At 55.7% G+C, this 20,503-nt stretch overlaps 1 protein-coding gene across 1 annotated transcript; it reads left to right on the top strand.

The window, feature by feature from the left end:
* Nucleotides 1-618: 618 nt before the first annotated feature.
* TNFRSF13C (TNF receptor superfamily member 13C) lies at nt 619-4,193 on the top strand. The gene is made up of 3 exons (XM_013129335.2): nt 619-811; nt 1,289-1,486; nt 2,938-4,193. The coding sequence occupies exons 1-3, from the start codon at nt 667-669 to the stop codon at nt 3,243-3,245; spliced, it is 651 nt and encodes a 216-aa protein (XP_012984789.1). The 5' UTR covers nt 619-666; the 3' UTR covers nt 3,246-4,193.
* Nucleotides 4,194-20,503: the final 16,310 nt, after the last annotated feature.

The following is a 20,503-nucleotide window of genomic DNA, read 5'->3' on the forward strand; positions in this document are numbered from 1 at the left end:
AAATGAGACATGGTGCCAAGAGCTGGGAGGATCCTTGCCACACATCTAGGTCTGGGATGGAGACAATGGAAAGAGTGAAGTGATAGAGAGCATCATCATTAATAGGATGGCGAACACACACCAGTTAGCCTGCCTGTGCAGCGCTCACTAACAAGGCCATGTCCTGGGGGCAGTGGGAGCTTTTAAAGGGGAAACCTTGGTGCCCCTGCACTCTTCTCCTGGAGTCCTTTTCTGCATTTTGCATCCAAGCTGGATCCCTGTGATGAGGTCTTGTAAAGGTGCAGGCACAGGAAAGCCTCCTGTAGCACAGGGGGATGCCAGGGAGGCTTGGGTCACGCTGGGGGACATGCTCAGGACGGAGGTAACATGGGCAGGCTGGGGAGGTGACACCATTGGGCTGGGGTGCTGCACGGTTGGGAACACCAGGGGCTGTGGGGATTTTGGAGGCATAGTGTGGAGGAGAGGAGCAGTTTGAGGGCAGCTGCACAGGCAGGGATAGGGCTTGAGCCCTCACCCTCCTCCTCCCAGTGAAGATCCGCCCCATGGCAAGCACAGCGATCACGAGCCCCAAGGGAATCAACAAAGCTTGACAGACTGTATCTCCCTCTGCCAGGGGCCTCGAGGCGCTGCGAATTCTCACTCCGGAGGCCCCTCGGCCGACACGCCATGGGGGAGCCGGGATCTCGCTCCCACTCTGCCATGTCCTCCTCAGGAAAAACCGTCTCTGCCTCCTCCTGCCTCTCCTCCCAGTGCTTCGACCTCCTGACCAAGTCCTGCGTCAAGTGCTCCGACCTCTTCAAGGAAAACACAAGTAAGGGGCAAGGGCAGATGGGGACTGCGCTCCCCAGGGCTTGTTGGTGAGGGCCCAAGAGGGCTGGGGGCACCTTGGGGTGGGCAGGTGAAGGGAACCTTCTCCTGCAGATGACAATGGAGGGGGTGAGGAAGAATGGAGAGCTGCCTTCACCTGGAGGGAAGGAGGAGGAGAGAAGAAGAGGTCAGCCCATTACAGTGAGGGGAATGCAGTGCAGGGAGAAGAGTGAGTCAGCCCAGTGCGGGGGTCACAGCCTGCCACAGGGGTGACTATGGGAAGAGCAGGATGTCCTTGTCTCCCACCAGCCAGCGGGTGGGATGAGGGTCCCGTCAGGCAGGGGGACAGTTCATTGAGGGTGATCAATGCTGAAGAGCCACTCTCCTTCGCAGCCACTGCAGAGGGGTGAGTAATGCTGCTGCCCTCCTGCCCTCACCCCAGCTCTCCCCTCCCTGACACTGCTGGTGTCTCGCCCCACAGCAGAGCCTGCCAGTGCAGTGCCCGCCTCGGCCCTGGAGCCCACCCATCCCTCAATAGACCTCTCCAGCACCCTCCTCATCTTCGGGGTCCCGGCAGCAGTGGTGTTCATCCTGGTCCTGGCCACCCTCTTGGGCTTCCTGGTCTGCAAGCTGAGGAAGTGGAGGAGAAAGACGAAGGCGGAGGACAAGGAGGCCCAAGGTAGGGGACCTCTTGCTCTCTCTCTCACAGCACCCTAAGGACCACAGGGCAGTTGGAGTTACTGGTCACTGGCTCCTCTGAAGCACATCCCTGTTGAGGTTGGCTTCTCCACCTTGACACAGGCTCCACGGACACCCTGGAGCGTTGCAGGGCAGCTGAGCTACACCCTGAGCGATGGTATCCCACATCCTCCCCTGAAACACATACCTGCACTTGGCTGCCAGTACAACCCTGCTGAAACAGCTCTCCTTTTGCTGGGTGCATAAAGCACCTTCTGGCACCATCACCTCTTCACGGGGTGCCCCTACAAAGAGCTGATGAGCAGCCTCTCTCGCAGCAGCTGGAGGGCCATGGATTGATCACAGGTGGTGGGGACAGTGGTGAACATCTCCATAGGGAGCCTTTCCCCATGGCGCTGCAACTGGGGTCCTGTGTTGATCACCCAGCTTGCCATTCCTGCCTGGGATGCCCAGCACCCTCCAACACACCCAAGAGACCCCGACAGGGTCAGGGCCAGTCCCATTGGCAGGACACTGAAACACAACACAGGGCTGTCCCCAGCAGCATCAAAAATAGGGCTGGGGGTGAGAGTATTTCAATACCCTACACTTTTCTGGTGGGGTATTTTGGGAGTGGGGGAAGGCCACAGTGCCCGTTGATGGGGCATCAGCCAGGGGCTGGGTGGCTGTTTCTTCCCCCCAGGACCCCTGCCCTGGAGGGGCTCAACCCTGGCCACTCTTCTCAGTAAAGGTCTTGCCTGGCATCACTGGTCCCCGTCCCTGGGCAGTGGGAATGGTTCCTCACTGCCCACATGCCTCCCATGGCACTGGCTGGGTGACCCAGGCTTTTGGGGACATTACCCAGGGCTTTTCCACTAAACCAAGTGCATCTGTGACTGCTTGTGATGAGCACACCTAGGGAAGACACCAATAACGAAAGAGGAGGAAGAAATCCAGCAGCAGGAGAGGAGTGCATCAGAAGCATCCCTCGGCTATGCCCTGCTGTGTGCCCTGCTCCCTGTGTCCCCTGTCCCGTACCCAGCCAGCCACCCCTGCAGCATGGGGTGCATGGAAAGTGGCAGGAGCTCAGGGCCGGCAGCACGCGCCTGCATTTGAAGGGTGTAAACAAGTCTATTTTTAAGTGGGAGGTGACTGGGGAGGGCGAGCTGCCACGGGCCGGGCTGCCCTGCACCGGCAGGGCCTAGCAGCAGGGCTCCAGTGCAAGTCTCTGCCTTCCCCTGTTGTTTTCTAGGTGGGGAGGAAACACCTCCTTATAATACCAGTTGTGAGCAGGAGCACCTCTGCAGCAGGAGAGGTGCGATAGGGACCTTGCATGCTCCTCCTCCAGCACCACCTTCCCCACCACATGTCCCAGGGATGGGACCCTCTCCCTGGGACCTGCCTCATCCCACTTTGTCAGCCCCATAATCCCCTTTTCTTGCTCCCTCCCAGCAAACATGGAAGCCACCAGTCCCCTGCCCACCCCAGGCTGTCAGGACCCTGCCGTGACAGAGGGAGATGCCATCCTGGCCCAGGCCCCATGTCAGCATCTCAATGGAGGCCTGAAGATGCTGAGTCCACCTGGGAAAGTAGGGGCAAAGCGGAGGCCGTGCTGCCAGGGTGACGCTGATGGTGACATCATCCTGCTGTCCACCGTGTACCCCCATCATGAGGAATGCAACCATGGCTTCCCACTGCCTGCCACGGAGCTGGGGGCCACAGCTCTGGTCACCACCAAAACCACCCAGAACTGTGCCTGAGAGGAGAGAGCCTGAAGGCAGGGAGAATGGGGCAAAGCCTTACATCTGTGTCTGCAGACCAGTTTTCACCTCAAGCAAGATGCGTATTCTAAGATGACATTCTGTCTCCATTTTCCTGTTTGTGATAAGTCCCAGGTTATACCTGTAATTGCTGGAGGAAGCCAAAATGGATCATGCTGAGTTATGCCAAGTGCTGCCACAGCTGTACCATTGGGAGGAGGCAGAGCAAGACACATCTGGTGAGGACAGAGCATGGCAGGGACTGCTGTGCCATTTGTGAACAGTACATATTCGCTGCTGGATGGGTGATTCCTGTGAACATGGTGCTGGGATAGCAGAAAGAGAGTGGAGAAAGGAAGATGGAAGGGAAAGCAGGGAGTTACACTGGGACCAAATCCCACACTGCTGCTATTAGCTTGATTTTTGCTACTGATCTCAGTAGGAGGAAGCTTGGGACCATATGGAACGAGGCACATCCAGCATCTACTCCATTCACAGTCCTGTTTTCCCTGTCTTCTGCAAGCTGTAATATCCACATCTCTTGTCCCTCTGGGCACTCTCATGTAGCAGCAGTCATCCACTGGCACTCGTGGGAAACCCCTTTTCAGTTGGGGATGGGAAAGAAGTCCATCTTCCTAAGCAGGAAGCAAGGGAGGAAAGAGGGTAAAAAACATCTGTCTGCTCTGACCTACAGTCACTGAGTTCAGGGGGGACCAGGGGAGACAGACTGCTGGTCTAGAGATGCTCCATGAGCTTGTCACTACAGCCCCAGACAACCATCACTTCAGCTCACTGCAGCTGCAGAAATACCACATATCACTTGGGATGGACGTTTCCATGCCATGCAAAACCAGGCAGGGAGTGATGCGAGTGTAGGCAGGAGGACTGTTTTTGTGTCTCCAAAGCTTTGCCTGTGTGCCAGAACTGGCCAGCAATTGTTGATCCAAGGCATTTCTCTGTGGATGGTCTTATTCACCTGCCCACAAGTGACTTTATGTGCAGGAAAGGGCTCTGCTTTGGACAGGAACTTGTTAACATGGAAGTGCTGTTCTCACATGATGACAGAAGCTGGTCCCCTGGCTGAACAGAGCTAGTGGGTTGGGTGAGAAGCCCTGGTGACCCCAGAGGGGGTGTTTGGGCAATTAGAAGTTATTTGCAAGAAGCACCATCTCAGTGGCAGCCCAGGTCTGCTCTTCCTTTGGTGAGGTGCCTTCCTCAGCCAGGTGGCCTTGGGGACTGAGCAGAACAAGGTGTGGGAGCACTGCCTCCAAGCACCCATGGGCCACCGAGGGCCACAGCTCATGGCAGGGTCACCCAGCAGCAGTGTGCAGAGGGGATGTCCCTCTGATGATGGGAAGGTGACAGCCTGCCCAAGCCTGAGCTCTGCTAGGGCTGCAGGACCAGGCACTGCTGCTGTATGGTGCCCATCCCTCTTCACCCCTGGCACTGGAGCTGAATTCACAGGATCCATCCCAAAAGGTGAACCACAGGTGCCAGGGCCCAAATTCCTCACCACGATTCCTCTCCCAGACCTAAATACACTGGTAGAGGTGAGTCTTTATCTGGGTGAGACTCTGCATGACCCAGGACAGGATGGAATGGGATGGGATGAGTCCTCATCTCAGTCCTGGGGCTGCAGATGGTGGAGGGACTCTTCCACATGCCCAGTGACTGTCTCCTGGCTGTGGACCTGTGCAGGCTCCAGCACTCCCAGTTATCCGCAGCAGCCATGCTGCCAGTCGCAGGAAGGTTATCCCTGCAGCACAAATTGCGCATCTCCTCATAACTGTGCTCCACACTGGACCCTGTGAAGTGACTTTGAGCAACCTTTGTGCATCCATGAAGTGGGGAAATGAGCCAAAGCCAGGCCGAGGGACATTTTGATACTGGAAGAACTGCCTGTGGAGGCAGAGGAGCCTGCTTCACTGGCGATGGTGGTGAGAGCAAAGTGAACCAGAACTGTCAGGAGCATCTCCTGCTTCCTACCTGGTGGCTGCTGTAGCTCAGCCCTGCAGATGCACCACTCACCCTGACCAGCATGGCCATTTGGAAAAAGCAACTGCCATACAATCGTGTTGGAAAAGCCCCTCTTTCTGCTCAGGTAAGGGCTTCTGCTCTCATTTCTACTAGAACTTCAGCCAGGCGTCTCCTCTATGGGATGTCACCAGCATCTGGATTTCACAGAAGTGGCATTTTGATCCACATTGGATTCCTCAAAAGGTGAATGCCTCTGGGATCCCCTCTCTTTCACGGCATGCAGGGCATCTTCCTCACAACCAGCCTGCCTGACTGCCAGTCATGGTGGGACATTGTTCCCTCCTGCCCAGCCCACCTGGGCCTGGGATGGATTTGCAACCCCCTCTGTGCATGTGCCGCCATCCTTACGTACAGGGCAGGGGGATGTCTGTCTGTCTGATGCATGGAGAGCAGAGGGAACAGAGATGACAATATGGTTGTAAAAATGAAAAAAATAAAGTGATCCCATTGCCAGTGTGTGCCCAGGGGTCTGTATGGGGTCCCCATTCCCTAGGCTTCAGGGGTCTCCAGCACTGAGGGCCCAGGGGTACAGCTGGAGAGACTCCATCTGCACCAACTTCACAGCATGTCCCCTGCATGATGAGGACCAGTTGAGCCTGGCCACCTTCATCCCACCATGGCCACCCCGGGAGCTCTTTGGAAGGATGAGGAGTGGGGCAAATGTGTTTACTGGGGGTTGTCATCTGTCTTTGACTTTCCACAGCAGTTTCTCACTTCCCCCTGTGAGGCAGGAGCTGTGCTTCCTCCTGCCCCACTGCCCGCCCCACTGCTGCAAAGGGCTGGTGAGACCAGGCTTCACTGGGCCACAGCAGTGAGGGGTTTCGGGGAGAGCCGGGGAAAGTCTGAGGAAACCCCTGGGCAGGGGGAAGGAGCTCTCAATTGCTTCTCGATGCAAATCCTCCTCAGGCATACCTCTAGCTATTTCAACCTCCTTGCGATGGGTATCACAGAGGTATTTGAGCTCCTGCAAGTCCCATCAATGATGCTGGTGGTAAAGGGTGGAAACCTTGGTGTCCCTAGGCATGGGCAGTGATTTCCATCCCTGGCCTTACAGGCAGGAACCAACTGACCAACAGAATGCAGTGGTATGGAGAGGTGAGGCACCAGGGTACTGTTGGCCAAAGTCTTCTTCTGCAGCCATCAGTCATGTCTGCCAAACCCTCCTCAATCCCAGCCTCCGAAGTGCTTGTCTTTCCTCCACCAGCCTCCCTGCCGGGGTTCTTCTGTTTCACTTTGTCCTCTCTCCTCTCCTTGCTGGTTCAGCCACCAGTTTTAGTCTCCTACAGTTCACTCGCAGGCCCAGATACTCCAGCTCAAAGCAGCCCCCACAAGACCCAGCTTACCCCTCCATAGGCTTTCTGTGGGTGCTGGACCTTGGCAGCAGGCAGGGTATGGTGGACTTCATTTTATGCCATGCGTGAAGCAATACTCTGATGGCCAATGTTGAACAGGGATCACTTATCTCTGGGCAGAGCCTCCAATAACCCCACTTGCTGCAAGAAGACGGGGCTGCGTGGCCACCCCGTCACCCACCCCAGGGCACTGATCTCATTCCACCCCACAGGAGCCTTCCCCACTTCCCAGTGCCAGGCATGGCAGAGGAACACTTGGGTGCAATCTCCAGGGGACACCCATGGGAGGCCATGGGTGAAGAGGAGCGGCCATCAAGTCCAGGGTACCTGCCACGAGATGGCACTGACACTGCACACTGGCTTGCATGGCTGCAGCACCCCAGGGGACCTGCATGGCAGGGTGAATGCACAAATGCAGCGAGGTGAACCAGGAAGGTCAATCAGGCTGGTGGCCAGCCCCACTTCGGCCAGGCAGAAGGGTGGCAGTTGGGCATGACTCTGTCTGGTCATAAAGCCCATCACCATGGCCTCTGGGCTGCCTGGGAGTAATGGTTCTTGATGGCTGGACACCTATGGGCAAAGCAGGCACAGAGTGGTGGGACAACCATAGGCACAGTGGGATGCAGCGAGCTGTTGCTCCTTCCACCATCAGCAGCTGGTGAGCAACTGCCGAGGCAGAGTAGCCCATCGCCAGTGCTGTCAGGCCTCCCCCAGGACTCCCTGGGACCCCCAGCTGGCACTTCTTTTGCCCATCCCTCCCCATCAGCTTCTATAGAAACAGAAACCCCTGTGCTCCCCACCAAGCTCCCAGCTGGAAAAGGCCCCCGGCTGGGGAGGAGAGGCCACCCAGCCCCTTGCATGAGGCTGCCGGGGGACCACAGCTTTCCTGATGCTGCTCATCAGCATCCCTCCCTAATTGCTACCCACTGCCTAATGACAGTAATTAGGGAGAGCGAAGCTGCCTGGGGACTGGAAGCGCTGATGGAGCTGGGGGAGCCAGATGGTGTTCACACTTAAGGAAAGATTGAGAAAAAAAAAAAAAGGAAGGAAAGTAAAAAAAACACCACTCAGCTTTGATCAGCCTCCCCTTCCTGCGCTCACTGTCAGGATCACTTTGGTCCATGGGCACGCTGAGGAGATGCTGAGAGGTGGCACTTGCTGCCTTCTGCCTCTCCCTGTCTCCATCCCAGGAGTTTTAGGGTGCCAGAGGAGCCATGGAAGGGGGCACGGGGCATGGTGTGGAGGGGGTTTCCTTACTGCCTTCATGGGCTCTCCCCCAGGGTCACCCCTGTGCTCCTCTCTTTGCTGGCTGTGCTCAGTGAGCCTTTCCCAGGGGGTAAGGAAGGGAAGCACAGCCAAACCCCACCTGAGGGGCTGCAGTGAGCAGGCAGCAGCTTCCCTGGCAGAAAGGGCAGGCCAAGGGGCAGCCCCACACTTCCCCCAGCATCATGAAGCAAGGACACTGGCCCCAAAACCAGAGTCTGGAGACCAAAGAGTGGGCAGGGACCAGGATGCTCCCAGCTTCACCTCCTGCAGCCGAATCCCTCTGAACTTCTCATCAAGCCCCTTCCCCAAGCTCTGGGTGATGCTGCCTGCCTCCAGAGCTGCTGGCCAAGTGTGGGTGCACCCAGGGCTATGGGGCATATGGGGGGTGTGAGGAAAACCCTCCTGAATGCTCTCAGGGTGCCTGGGCCATTGTCCCCTATTGCACCCCAGGGATGCAGGGACAGGGACATGCTGGGCAGTGAGGATGCACAGCCCCATGGAGTAGGAGGCTCAGCCCTGTGCTTGGTGTCAGCCTGACCTTGCTCAGGGGATGCTCTGAGAGGAGGCCCAAAGGCAGGTGTAGAACAAGGCTGCACATCCCCTGGGCTTCAGCAGGTATCTCCTTTCCCCCCCCCCCCCCAAAAAAAAAAATTCGGCCATTGAAACCTGCTGCTCTTGCCAGTCCCAGCCAGCGAGGGGTGCAGAGCCCTGCCGAGTGACACAAACCCCGTCTGACACCGACGTGATCGGCAGCGACAGGCAGATTGTGCGGGGAGAGCCTCTGTGCTCCTTCCGAGGCACTGCTGTGACAGGGACCAACCCCCCACCGCCGGGGACACCCCCAAGGCATGCAGGGCTCTCCCCCTACCGGGAGGCTGGCCACCGCATCGTGCCGTTCCCAAAGGACTGTGCACATGGACATGGGATGTGGAAGACTCCCAGGAGTCAGGGTCCACTTTTGGACCCCCCCAGAAGGGATGAGGGGGGTGGCGAGGTGGCTGGTGCCAGAGCACACAACACAGCCCTCCCTGCTACAAGCTTCTTCTCCTCTTCCACCTGCTTTATGCTATTTCACCCTTTTCCCCACCTTTTCCAAGCATAGGGCTGTGGAGCTGGAGGGGGCAGAGGCAGGGGGGGCACCAGCAGCAGGGTGCCATGGGAGTGAGGCCCTGTGTCCTTCATCCATCAGCTCTGGTGTCAGCTGGCCTCGGCTCACCGACTGCTGCTGGAGCTATTCTGAGCCTGGATCAATGGGCAAGTGCAGGGGTTTGGGTGACAGCCACAGGACGTGTGCTGTGGGCACAGGAGAGCTGCAGGCAGGGAAGAGCAGGTGGGATTTTTCAGGAGATTCCCCCTGCTTCCCCATCCCAACAGGTTTCAGCAATGCAGGTGTCTTTCTCGTTTCCTTTCCTACAGGGGTTGCAGTCTGACTGGGTCCTGCTACCAGATGCTGCTTCCTGATGTGAGAGGCACCGGCATTTTGTGGAGCAGTGGAACTCCAGGATGAAGGCACCTGCAGCCAGAAGCTGTGGCTGAGATTGAGTTCAGGATGTCAATTCAAATAGGGGTTTATGGTGAGAGTGAAGTGCAAAACAGCATCTTCTTCCTCCACTGCAAGTAATTGCCATTCTTATTCTCTGATGATAATAGTGTTTTTGGTAAAGTTATTAATCCCTTTGTGACGTTAGGGTAATCTTTAAGTAGATGCCAGACCAATGGCGAAGGATGGGCACAGGAGGGATGGCTGCGGCTGGGCACCTTTGCTAGCCCCTGGTGGCCACCATCACCCTCCCCTGAGGGTGATCCTGGCTTATTTGCAGTGGGAGGTACTGAAAGTACTTCCCATTCAGAAGGAGAGGGAGCATTGTTGTGATGCTGAGCAATTCCATTGCAGAGGGGCAGAAACAGCTGGAGCAGTGGATTGGGATGAGGGGGAATGAGAGACCTACCATCCTTCCTTCCATATTCCCCCACAGATCCCAGCCCCAACCCCCAGGCCTGCCCGCTTCAACCCCCTCCTGCCAAATTCCCTTGTGTCTCTGATCCCCTTCCCCCCCCCCCCCCCCCCCCCCCCCCCCCCCCCCCCTTACCACTGACATCAAAATGAAATCTGTAAAGGCAGCTGGAGTGACACGTTTCCCAGTGCATTCCCGATAACCATCTCCCTGTGTTTCTGGTTTTCTATTCAGTTTGTCAATTATTTATTTATCTCCACAAGGAAATGGGGAACTAAACTCAGGGAAGCAAACTTCGTGCCCTGTAGTGACCCAGGAGTTATTAAAAGAAGAATGATGAAAATTCCCCAATGAGTCATTTAAGATGTATTTAATCAGCTCTAACCACAGAAACAGTCATGACTGGCTGCTTACTGCAGCATCAGCCACAGAGGGACAGTGGCCAAATCTGGATGCCCCCTCGGCATTTCCCAACAGGGATATTTGGGGGGAGTCCTGCTGGAGGAGGGTAAACCCTGAATGTCCTCATTTACAGTTTAGAGTGGTTGGGAGGTAAATATAACCTCCCCATAACCCACATACGGGTCTGGAGGAGGGGAAAGTGGGGATTCAGGGATGCAGGGGATGTGGGAGGTTATAGACGCTGTGATGGGATGCAGTGGATACAGGCAGTGGAGGGGGATGTAAAGGGATGCAGGAGGATGCAAGGGACACTGTAGGAGATGAGGTATGCAGGGCACACATGGGAATGTAGTGGAAGAAGGGGTGCAGGAGATGGAAGGGGCTGGAAGGATGCAGGGGACTGGAGGGATGCCCACATACATGGACACATTGTGCCAGGGCTGTGGAGAGCCCTTTGCAGGTACTGGGATAACAGTGGGGTGTGTGCCAGGCCAGCCCCTCGGAGCCCTGCTGACCTGTCCCCAGCACTCCCCTGCACACCTGAGCCCCATCCCAGCCCTCATGCTGAATGGCCATGGGGCAGCAGTGAAAGGGACCCCTAAACACCACCTCCCCATGGCAGCAGGTGTCTGCCACAACCAACCAGGCACTGACCCCACTGAACCCTTGACCCTGGGGTTACTTTCTGTGGGAACCTCTCACACCATGGCCAGGCCTTTCTGATCCTCTGACACAGGGACCCACTGGGGTGCATCCTGTGTCCCTGTTCCTGGCCCAGACAGTAGCAATGGCAATGCAGGAGGTGGGTAACGGCTGTGCAAGGAGTGTGTGCAGCCCACTACGGGTGGGCTACAGGTGAGAAAAATTGGTGGGAGGGAGGGAACCACTGGGCTGGCCTGGGAGGTGTTAAGAGCAGCTTATCTTTAGCTCATCCCTCGCTTTCAGCCCAAATCCAGAGCCACCCGCAGCTAAAATTCTCGAGCCTATATTGTGATGTACTTTGATCTCAGGCTTATGTGTGCTAAGGTGGGGGAAGTGTTGAAACCCATCTTGCTTCAAGGGATGCTCTGATCCACCTTCCTCTCCCCACTGACAGCATGCACAAAGCTCAGAGTAGGTCCATGCAGACCCCCCACTGTCCCCCAACATCTCCCAGCCCTCCCACCTCTGTAGTCCTCTGCCCAGGAGCCACCAGACAGCGAATGCTCACTTGGGCAGTGTTTAACCCCTCGCTCTGCTGCCCCAGGAGCCAGGCAGAGCCGACAAGCTTCTCTCCTCGCATGCCGCTGGCATGCCGGGCTTCACATCAGCTTGAACACTGGGAAAAGCAAAGGGCATAATTTTAGGAGAAGCGTGTGAAATGTGTTGTGGCAGATCAGCCGAGGAGCTCTCTAGCAAAAGGAAAGCATTAACATTTGAGAAAGGTCCTTGCAACAGGGCAAAAAAAATCCCAGCAGGCAAATCCAGATGTGGGGATGTACAAAGCATCTGGGATGTGGACAGGGATGGGACAGGTCCAGTGGTGTTGGGGTGGTCCAGGAGTTTCCCATGAAGGAGACATCCATGAGCAGGAGTGTTACGCTGGTGGGATGGAATGGTGGAGGCAATTGGAGCAGGAGGGACCACTGGCCCCTGGCCAGGACCAAGAGCCCGCAGAGGTGCAAGGGAATGGGTTTAGACTTGCCTGGGACAGGATCTTGCCTGGGTCTGAGCTCCTTTTCTCTGGCAGCCCCTCTCCCCTACATGATAGATTCATAGAGAAAGGAGGGGAAAAAAGCCCTGCAGCATGCAGCCTGTGATTCATCCTTACTATATTTGCACTTATTATTAGAAAGATGAAAATATAGCCAGAGCTGGATTTACAGATTTAGTAAGCAGGACTGCCTATTTCAGCATATACTGCTTTTCCCAGTAATGCTCCAGGGAGACCAACTTACACCCTCACTAGCACTAAAGCATTGTGCTGCACCGTCTGCTTATACATCTGGGTGGATCTATTAAGCAAGCAAGTCCTTTAGGGATGGCAACGTTTGGGTTCCTGGTGGTGCTCACTCAGCACACTGTGCAACCGGCTGGCTCCCATAAACCTCTGCCTCCACATTTAGCCTCCTGCTAAACCTCACCCAGATTTTGGAGATATATCTGCCCATGAAAGCTGTGGGCAGGAGAGACTTGTTTGCTCTCTGCTTTGCAAACCGCATCATCCCAGGGGCCAGAGCATCCCAAAGGCCACAGCATCCTCTTGCATAGGTTCTTTCCCCTCCCTGAACTGCTGGTCGCTGTCAAGCAGCCAGGGTATCTGCTGCAGTCTCTTGCTTGGTTTAAGACCTTTGGGTTTGCTGAAAATAACCCCAGGTTCATTCAATATTGTGTCTTCCTGTGAAAGTTGCTTTCCAAGGTCTAACAAAGCAGCAGTCAGTTGTGTGACCTGAAGAAGAACAGAACACCTACCAGGTACCAGGAGCAAGCATCTTGCTTGCAAAGCATTGGTGTGCTGAGCCTGCTCCAAGTGCAAAAGCTTTTAGGTGTGCCAGCATGGAGGGACTGGGAAGGCAGCACCAGGTCCCTGCCACCAACCCAGGAATTCGGGTGTGTACTTCCATAAAATGGTGATGTGATGCCTGAAGCAGCTCAGGCTAGGGAGGCATCCCTCTGGGATCCTGGGATCTATCCTTCTGGCCATCACAGCCCACCCAGGGAAGTGAGCCCAATGGGGTGAACAGTGCAGCAACAGGGACATTCCAGCAGCAGCACAGTGACCCGCATGGCTGAGGTTTGCAGGGAACATGTCCTTGCATGGTGCTTTTCTCCTTTTATTGGGAGCAAGGGAGAGCCACTGCTTCTGGGGGGATTTTCTGATCACTCCAGCCCCAGAAAAAGAAAGGGAGGATACAAGGGAGATAGCTCTGGGCACCACACATGGCACTGAGCAGAGGACCCCCTCATGTGGTCACGTTTGCTGTGAGAGACCCCAGGGGACTCCCTCTTTGGGACTGCAATATACTGCATGATGCCAAGTGCTCACCGGAGAGGTGGTGGCACCCCTATTTCTGTTCCTGGCCTCCTAGGAAACATGTGGGAGGTATTTTTATCCTCCTGACGGCTCCCTTAGTCACCGGTGCTTGCTTTAAATGGGTCAAGAAGGAATAAAGACATCGCAGCCCTTGCTCCCTCGCTGCCTGTCTTGGAGCAACTTGCTGGCAGCACTGACTCTCCCTCCTCCCGCACTTCATCCTGGCCAAGCGCTGCCATGGACCCGGAGACCCAGGAGAGATCTCCCTGGCTCAGGCAGTGTCAGCTGCAATTAACTCCACATTAAAAGCCCACTGGTGAGGCAGCCTCACTGCAGCGGTGCCACACGTCAGGACTGCAAGGGATGCTTTCTCCCAGGATGATGGGTAGGAAGGCAGCCACCCTGATGGTGGCAGAGGCGAGACAGTGGATGGATGCCCAGGGGAAAAGGGCATCAGGATCTGTGGGTACAGCGTGGCAGGGTTGGCTCTGGGGCACTGGGGGCAAGTATGGCCTCTCTGAGCCACTCTGAGAAGGGGATGAAGTGCACCAGGAGACCCCATGAGACTTCCCTCTGCTGTCAGTGAGGCTGTGCAGCAGATAATACACATCATGACAGCATCTCACATCAATGACCCCAAAATGATGGTGAACTTCCTGGGACATGGTGCAGTCTGCCACACACATCTGTGCGCCTTGCAATTGTGGTGCCAGCAGCATGCTTCATGGACTCGCATTTGGTGACCACCTCTGGAGCTGCAGGACGCCTGGGAAGGTTTGGAGCATCTCCCTCTGCCCTGGCTACAGCACCACTGCCCCAGTGCAGCCTGGCTGGCTCTCCCAGCAGTGCATCCCTCTTCCAGCAGCAACATTGGCTGGTCACCAACCCAGGACAGTTCAAGGATTTGCTCATGATGGGTGAGAGCAGAATTCCATGTCTGCCCGTGCCCAGTGTTTCAGAGCTGCAGTTTCCTCTGTAGTCTCCTCTGGAGCCATGTTCCAGGGGACAGAGCGAGCCTCCAAGGTGACCGCAAGAGATGAGCAGGGTGTGAGCCACAGCACCCAGGGGAGATATGGGACTAATCCTTGTGACATCTTATATCCAGAAAGAGAGGAAAACGGCAGGAGACAAGCCGGGAGCAGGGGGGGCGATGGCTGACAGAACCAGGCAGTCCTTCCATCACATTTAAGAGAGTTTGTTTTCCTTCTGTCTCCTCAGATCTGTCTTCCCACTGCAATCGCATGGAGCCACGCGCCATGCGGCCCCCAGGGAAAAGGCAAGGGGAGGAGGACTGGCTCAGGCTCGTTGGGAGACATTCCGGAGAGAGGCTGCAGCTCCAGGCAGGTCATGCAGATGGGGATGCATCCCCTGCTGTGAGCCAGATGGAGAGCAGAGGGCCGATAGCCTGCCCAGGATCCCCACCAGGTATACGGGGAGTGGGATGTGTGCCAGCAGCCCAGCTATCTTGCTCTGGAGGGGAAGCATCTTTGCTGCAGGAGGAGACTGCAATGTCCATCAGCACCCATTCCAGGGAAGTCCTGGCACAGTGCTGCCCTTGGGCACCTGGAAGCAGGAGCCAGGTTTGTGGAAAGCCAAAAGCTGGCATAAAGATGGTGAGATTAAAGAAAATTTAAAAAAAAAGGAATTTTGGGACTTTTCTTATTTGATCTCCACTCCTGAGCCTCCAGGCTGCCCTTGTGTTACCTTTGCAAGGCTTTGCTCTGTGAGCAGGAGGACTGGAAGCCCACATCTCATTAATGAAGGCAGAGCCCCATAGGCATTTGTGTGGAAGGGGAACCTATCAACGTCTGGGGGGCTCCAGACCCTTCAGCTTCTAAAGCCACTGATCCCCCATAGCACAGGGAGAAGTGGCACGAGAGCAGCTGCAAGGGCAGTATGGCTTGCAGGGGCATCTGTCCCCCGAGGTACCTCTGGTGCAACAGGGAACTGTCTCTGGCGATGATGTGGAAGACGGTAGAAGGCCCATTCAGGTGTTGCTAATTCTGAGGACTGAGCTTTTTTTGTCTGTGCAATTCCGCTGCTCGGCAAGGCATGACATTTCCTACTGCTGCTGTCCCAGCCATCGCTTCTCCCACTGGTCCTGCTGCCTGCTGAGGGCAGGCTGGTGGCAGCCGCTGTCCCCACACAGCCAGAGAGCTCCTGTTCAGGGCTGAAGGACAACCTGGACATCTGAGCTTAACATCCAAATGTGGGCTCGATGCTAAAACATCCCCTGCCTCTCCAAGAGCCATTTGGTACAAGGCATCTCTGGTACCACTTTCCTGCTGCAGGATGGTGCAAGTGATCTAGCTGAAGATGATCCTGCTCATTGCAGGGGGTTTGGACTAGATGAGTGTTGAAGGTCCCTTCCAACCCAAACTATTCTGTGGTTCTGTAATTCTAAGTGTCTGAGGCTTTCTCCTTCACCTAAAGTGTTGGAAATACTTTAGTGAGAGTAGCCTTAAGCTGTCAGCTCTCCCCATGAAACAGGGGCTCCAGCCTTCACTCAAGAGGGGCAAACTGGGTCAGGAGAGCTCCCAGGTTTCCAAACACTTAGCTCTCTGTGTCCTTCACACCTCCCATAATCAAGGGACCAAGGTCTCATCTTAGTCTCTTTAACACAAAGGGAGCAGAACCCAGAAGATGCTTCTGGCCATGCTGTGCTAGTGATGTGACTGTGATAACACAGCAGCTCTGGGGCACAGTGGGGAGCAGCTTTCTGAGCCAGCCTTGCTCTGCCCAGGATCTGGTTCCCCATTCCCATGCCCCAGTCAGTAACCTGGTGCGGAAGCCTCCAGCCAAGTTCCATTCCTCTCCCAGTGCTTGTCTCAGCATGCAGCAGCCTGCACTTGCCCAGTGGTGCCAGCTCCAGTGGCTCCACCCCTGATGGCTGTTCCTGCTTAAAAAGGATGCGGATGGCAGCTTTTACACCTATTTCCGACCTGGCTCAAGTGCTGCTGGCAACAGAGGGGAAACTCATTGCTGGTGGATGCCAAGCGCTCATTTTTCTCCTTGCGCTTGCAATTATCACCATTGGTTGTGACAAACATTGGCAAGCATTAGAAGTTAGCAGGGCAGCAACGCTGCATTTGAGCCAATCACCACTGAGGGCATGCACATCATCAGCATCTGCCTGCGAAAGGTTGATGGTGCATCCTGAAACAGTGCACAGAATGGAAAGCAAAGGGTGAGACCAATGACAGCACCTGGGGCTCCCATCACAAGATGAATGTCCATCAATGAGAACCCCATTAGGGGGGACAACGGGGATATCTGTCCCTGCAGCAACTATTGGACCATAAACATTTCCAAGAGGAGCAATGGGTGAGGATGAACACCTGCCCTGTGCAGGGTCCGGGAGGCTCAAACTTAGCTCTCCCCACCGGATCTCACACCTTCCCTGCCCATGGTACATGACCTAGCACACAGGAGGCTTCATTGTCCCCTCCATCTGCACCCCAACTCTGTGCTCAGGAGATTGCAGAAGTGAGAGCAGACCTGTCACATCCTTCATCCTGAGCTCGCCCCACTGCTTTTGGCACAGTTTTAATGATGCTTGGCTTGCTCCAGCCTGACACACTGCTTTAGCCATATACATGTCACTGGATTCTCATGTATTATTCCTGTTCTTCTTCATTTAGTCCTATTCCTCCCATTGCACATTTTCCTTCTTACCTTGTCCTTTGTGAGACTGCAGGTAGTTACTGAGCTACTTGTCTGGCCTCGGTGCTTTGAAAACCTCACATAGATCATCAGAAATAACTTGTTAGGAGTCAGTACCTCTCCTTCTTTTCTTTCCCTCTTTTCCTTCCCTTATTTTCCCAAGATTTTCCATGGATTCTCCTGCATCCCTGATCACAGGTGTTTCCACTGTGCCCCATCCCCTAGTCCCTTGCTCCCCAGGGTGATGGCACCCACCCGATGCCCGATGCTTGTCTCAAAGCTGCTTGCTAATTCACTCTCCACTCATCCCTAGGCTGCACCTCTAGACTCACTTTATACAGCACTTTTTATCCCCACAAATATTTGCTCAAGCTGAATCTCACCCTGCCAGCTTGCAATGGCCCCATGCTCTCTCCAGTGGCTCATGTATGTTAGGGATGATCACACACCACCTGGTGAGACAGGGAGGCAGGAGGAGAGCAGGATCTCTGGAGCATGGGGACAAGCCAGCCCCAATGCCAAGGCTCTTCTGCTCTCACTAGAAATGGTGGCAACGTCAGTGCCAAGCAAGTTGCATTTTACAATGAGTTCCGGTTTGTAGTGAATATCTCACACTTTCCTTTGCTGCAGCAGTGAGGAGTGGGATGAGGTGGGGGGTGGCGGTGGTGGCTGAGGCTCAGCAGTGGATACTTTACACCCCTGGCTGTCATACGTGATGAGCACTTACCTGGGTTCAAGAGAAGCCCAGACAAACTCAAGAAGAAAAAACCCTTTGGGACACACCGAATCCGAGAAGCAATCCCTGGGTCAGGAGTCCTCCATCCCCAGGCTGCTGGAGGTGAGGAGATGGCCTGGGGAAAGTCTCAGTAAATGCTTGCCCTCTGACTGTCTCTTCAGCATCAGCCTTTGGTCGCTGCCAGGGCAGGACAAACCCTTGGCCTGACCCTGCCTGCTCTTACCCTTCTGAGGGGCTTAAAGACACGATGGCTTTGTCTTGGGTCCCTGGGGGACGAACACAGAACTTGTTTTACCCAAAGCTCTGCTGCTGCTGGTGTCCATCCTGTTCCCAGGCTGGGATTTGAGAGGCAGAAGGAAAATGCCATATCCAGTGGGAGTACCAAGGTGACTCGTGGTTACCACAGCGAGACTCCACTGGCACAGCACAGGGATGGTTCCTGTAGAGGGAAAAGCGGCACACTTGAATTTGAGTCTCCTGAAAGACTGAAGTTTATTGCGCAGTGAAATGTCATCAGGATAATGACAGGAGACCTGAAGCAAATCCCTGATGCTAATAGGATTGGGCCGCCTTCAGCAGGTCTCACTCGCAAAGGAGACTGTGCCAAACGAGGCTGGCTCAAGAGCCTGTAGGCTCCCAGGGGGTGAGGGAGCTCTGCCCACAGCCAGCCCTCTGATAGCAAAGCCCTCTCCTCCTCCCTAATCTGGGGGAAAGAGACATGGAAGGGCAAAAGCATCCATCCTGGGACTGCTCTTGGGAAGCCAAGGGTGAGCAGAGGGGAAGAGGCAGCTGGGCCTGTGCCAGCCCGAGGGAAGGGTGGTCCAAGGAAGGTGATGGTCCAGGAGGCAGCACGCTGCTCCCTATGGAGGCAATGTGCAGGAATGACATGTCTGCATCTCTATGTTTTGTTTACCTTCTCACTCACCCTCATCTTCTGCCATGTGAAAAGCAAACCTGATGCACTGCCCACTCCCCCTCCTTCTGTAATGTTAGTTAAGTACCTGTTCTGCTCATGAGCCTTCCCTGATGCCTGCCCCAAAGCCCCTCTTTCTCAGGACATATCCCTGATAGCTTTTTTCACCCCCTTGCACCTCAAAGAAGGCAGGAGTGCTGCCTTGTCTTTCCCTTGCTGGAAAATTAGTATAATGAGAGAGGACAGTGATGCTGAGCTCTTCTATGCCCCCACTAGAGAAGCCTGTCCCGTGGCATGGGGCAGAGCAAGCAGAGGAGAAGCTGGATGTGCTGCAGCTGCAAGGGTTCCACTAGACATCCCGTTTCCATGTTAAATCTCCTGAGACGGCCACAAGCATAGGGCTGAGCAGCACACGCCTGTGCCCCCTCTGCCACGCATTGACACACAAACACATTGACGTGGCTGCATCCCATTCCACCGCTCCTAGTCCCATGACGACCCTGGCACATCAACACCAACACCCTGCTACAACCACCCACATGGTTACAGTCACCAGGGCCGGGTGAAGGTGACAAGTGCCCCCCTGCATGTCCCCGGAGATGAGGAGGGGCCGCAGGTTTGCATGGAGCATCCTGCTGTGCGGGCCCTGCTGTGCGGACCCTGCCGTGCCGTGCTGCTCCACGGGCTCCCCGCGGCACCCGAGTGTACCTGGCAGGCGGCCGGTACCTGTGCCGGAGCCGGCGCTTGGCACTGCCACCCTTCCCAGGGAGAGGCTCTGCCCGCGGCTGCCGGTCTGCCGCCGGGACGGCATGCCGCACGCTGCTCCCGGCCATATGGCCCGCTCCCGCACACCCTGCGCACTAAATCCCCCCGCAAACACTAGCGGCTCACTCCGCTGCCACCGCCATCGCCAGTCCTGAAGCTTGGGGTCCCTTTTGCTGCCACAGCCTAGGGTTTATTGCAAATCCAACAGGGGCAAAAGCAGCCAGGGCCTGGCCCCACTGCCCCCTGTCTGCTCTGCAGCAGAGCCTCCCCAGCCCTGTAGAAGCCCCGCATGGGCAGAGCTGCTCTTATCCCTTCTGCATTTGGGTGTGTTTTACCCTAAATGACTGGGGTTTGAATCAGCAACTTGCATGAGGGGTGGTGAAGGAAGAAGGGGTGAGGAGAAGGGATGCCATGGCAGTGCTGGGTAAGATGGGCTGTGCACCACCATCTCCACATGTGCTTATATGGTCTTTTGATGCTCAAAAGGCTGCTGGAAACTTGCTTTCAACAGGAAAAGCAGAGGATGCTCAGGCTTCCCTCACAATAGCTGCAGGGACCAGCTGCACAAGCCCAGCATGAGAGGGAGGTTTAGGGCTGGGCTGTTCTCACTCCACTCACAGGCACCTGTGAGGAAATGGTTTGGGTCCAGTGCTGCACCAGCTGCCCCAGAGCTCAGCTTAGTGTAAAGGGGGCTGCAAAGACACTGCACCCACCTGCAGGGTGATATCCAAGCCACACCAGCAAAGCCCCAGGGGCCAGCGAGCTTCTGGGTACTGAGTGCCTGCACAGGGAGGGCATTCACCAGTACAGCCCCTGCCACCATCATGGTCTCTGGGGTTAATCCTAAATGCAAAGTCCATACACAGCCAGCCCTGCCGGGACCCTAAAGGTCATAGCCAATGCTTGGGGGCCTCTGTGGCCATACCTGTGGGCACGGCTGCCCTCTAACAGCGGCAGCTGGGGGAACTCAGGCTGCCAGCCTGGATCCTGCTCACCCATACTGCAGCATCAATTAAAGATGAGCCCTTGCTTTGAGCTGATTTTCTCCTCGTTCCTCTGGATGTCGTTTTTGTTCAGATGCAGCCGCCTTTGGGAAACAGAGCTTGCAAATCTCAACTTTTGAATGTTTGCAATTACGATCGTAATGGTAAAGGCA

Source organism: Melopsittacus undulatus, chromosome 5 (assembly GCF_012275295.1).
Source record: "Melopsittacus undulatus isolate bMelUnd1 chromosome 5, bMelUnd1.mat.Z, whole genome shotgun sequence".
Lineage (NCBI taxonomy): Eukaryota > Metazoa > Chordata > Aves > Psittaciformes > Psittaculidae > Melopsittacus > Melopsittacus undulatus.

Bases quoted from the DNA above. Each gene is read 5' to 3' on its own strand.
- TNFRSF13C (XM_013129335.2), top strand. From the start codon at position 667: ATGGGGGAGCCGGGATCTCGCTCCCACTCTGCCATGTCCTCCTCAGGA. The intron at 812-1,288 runs GTAAGGGGCAAG...CTCGCCCCACAG, and splicing joins CCTCTTCAAGGAAAACACAA to CAGAGCCTGCCAGTGCAGTG. The intron at 1,487-2,937 runs GTAGGGGACCTC...GCTCCCTCCCAG, and splicing joins GGAGGACAAGGAGGCCCAAG to CAAACATGGAAGCCACCAGT.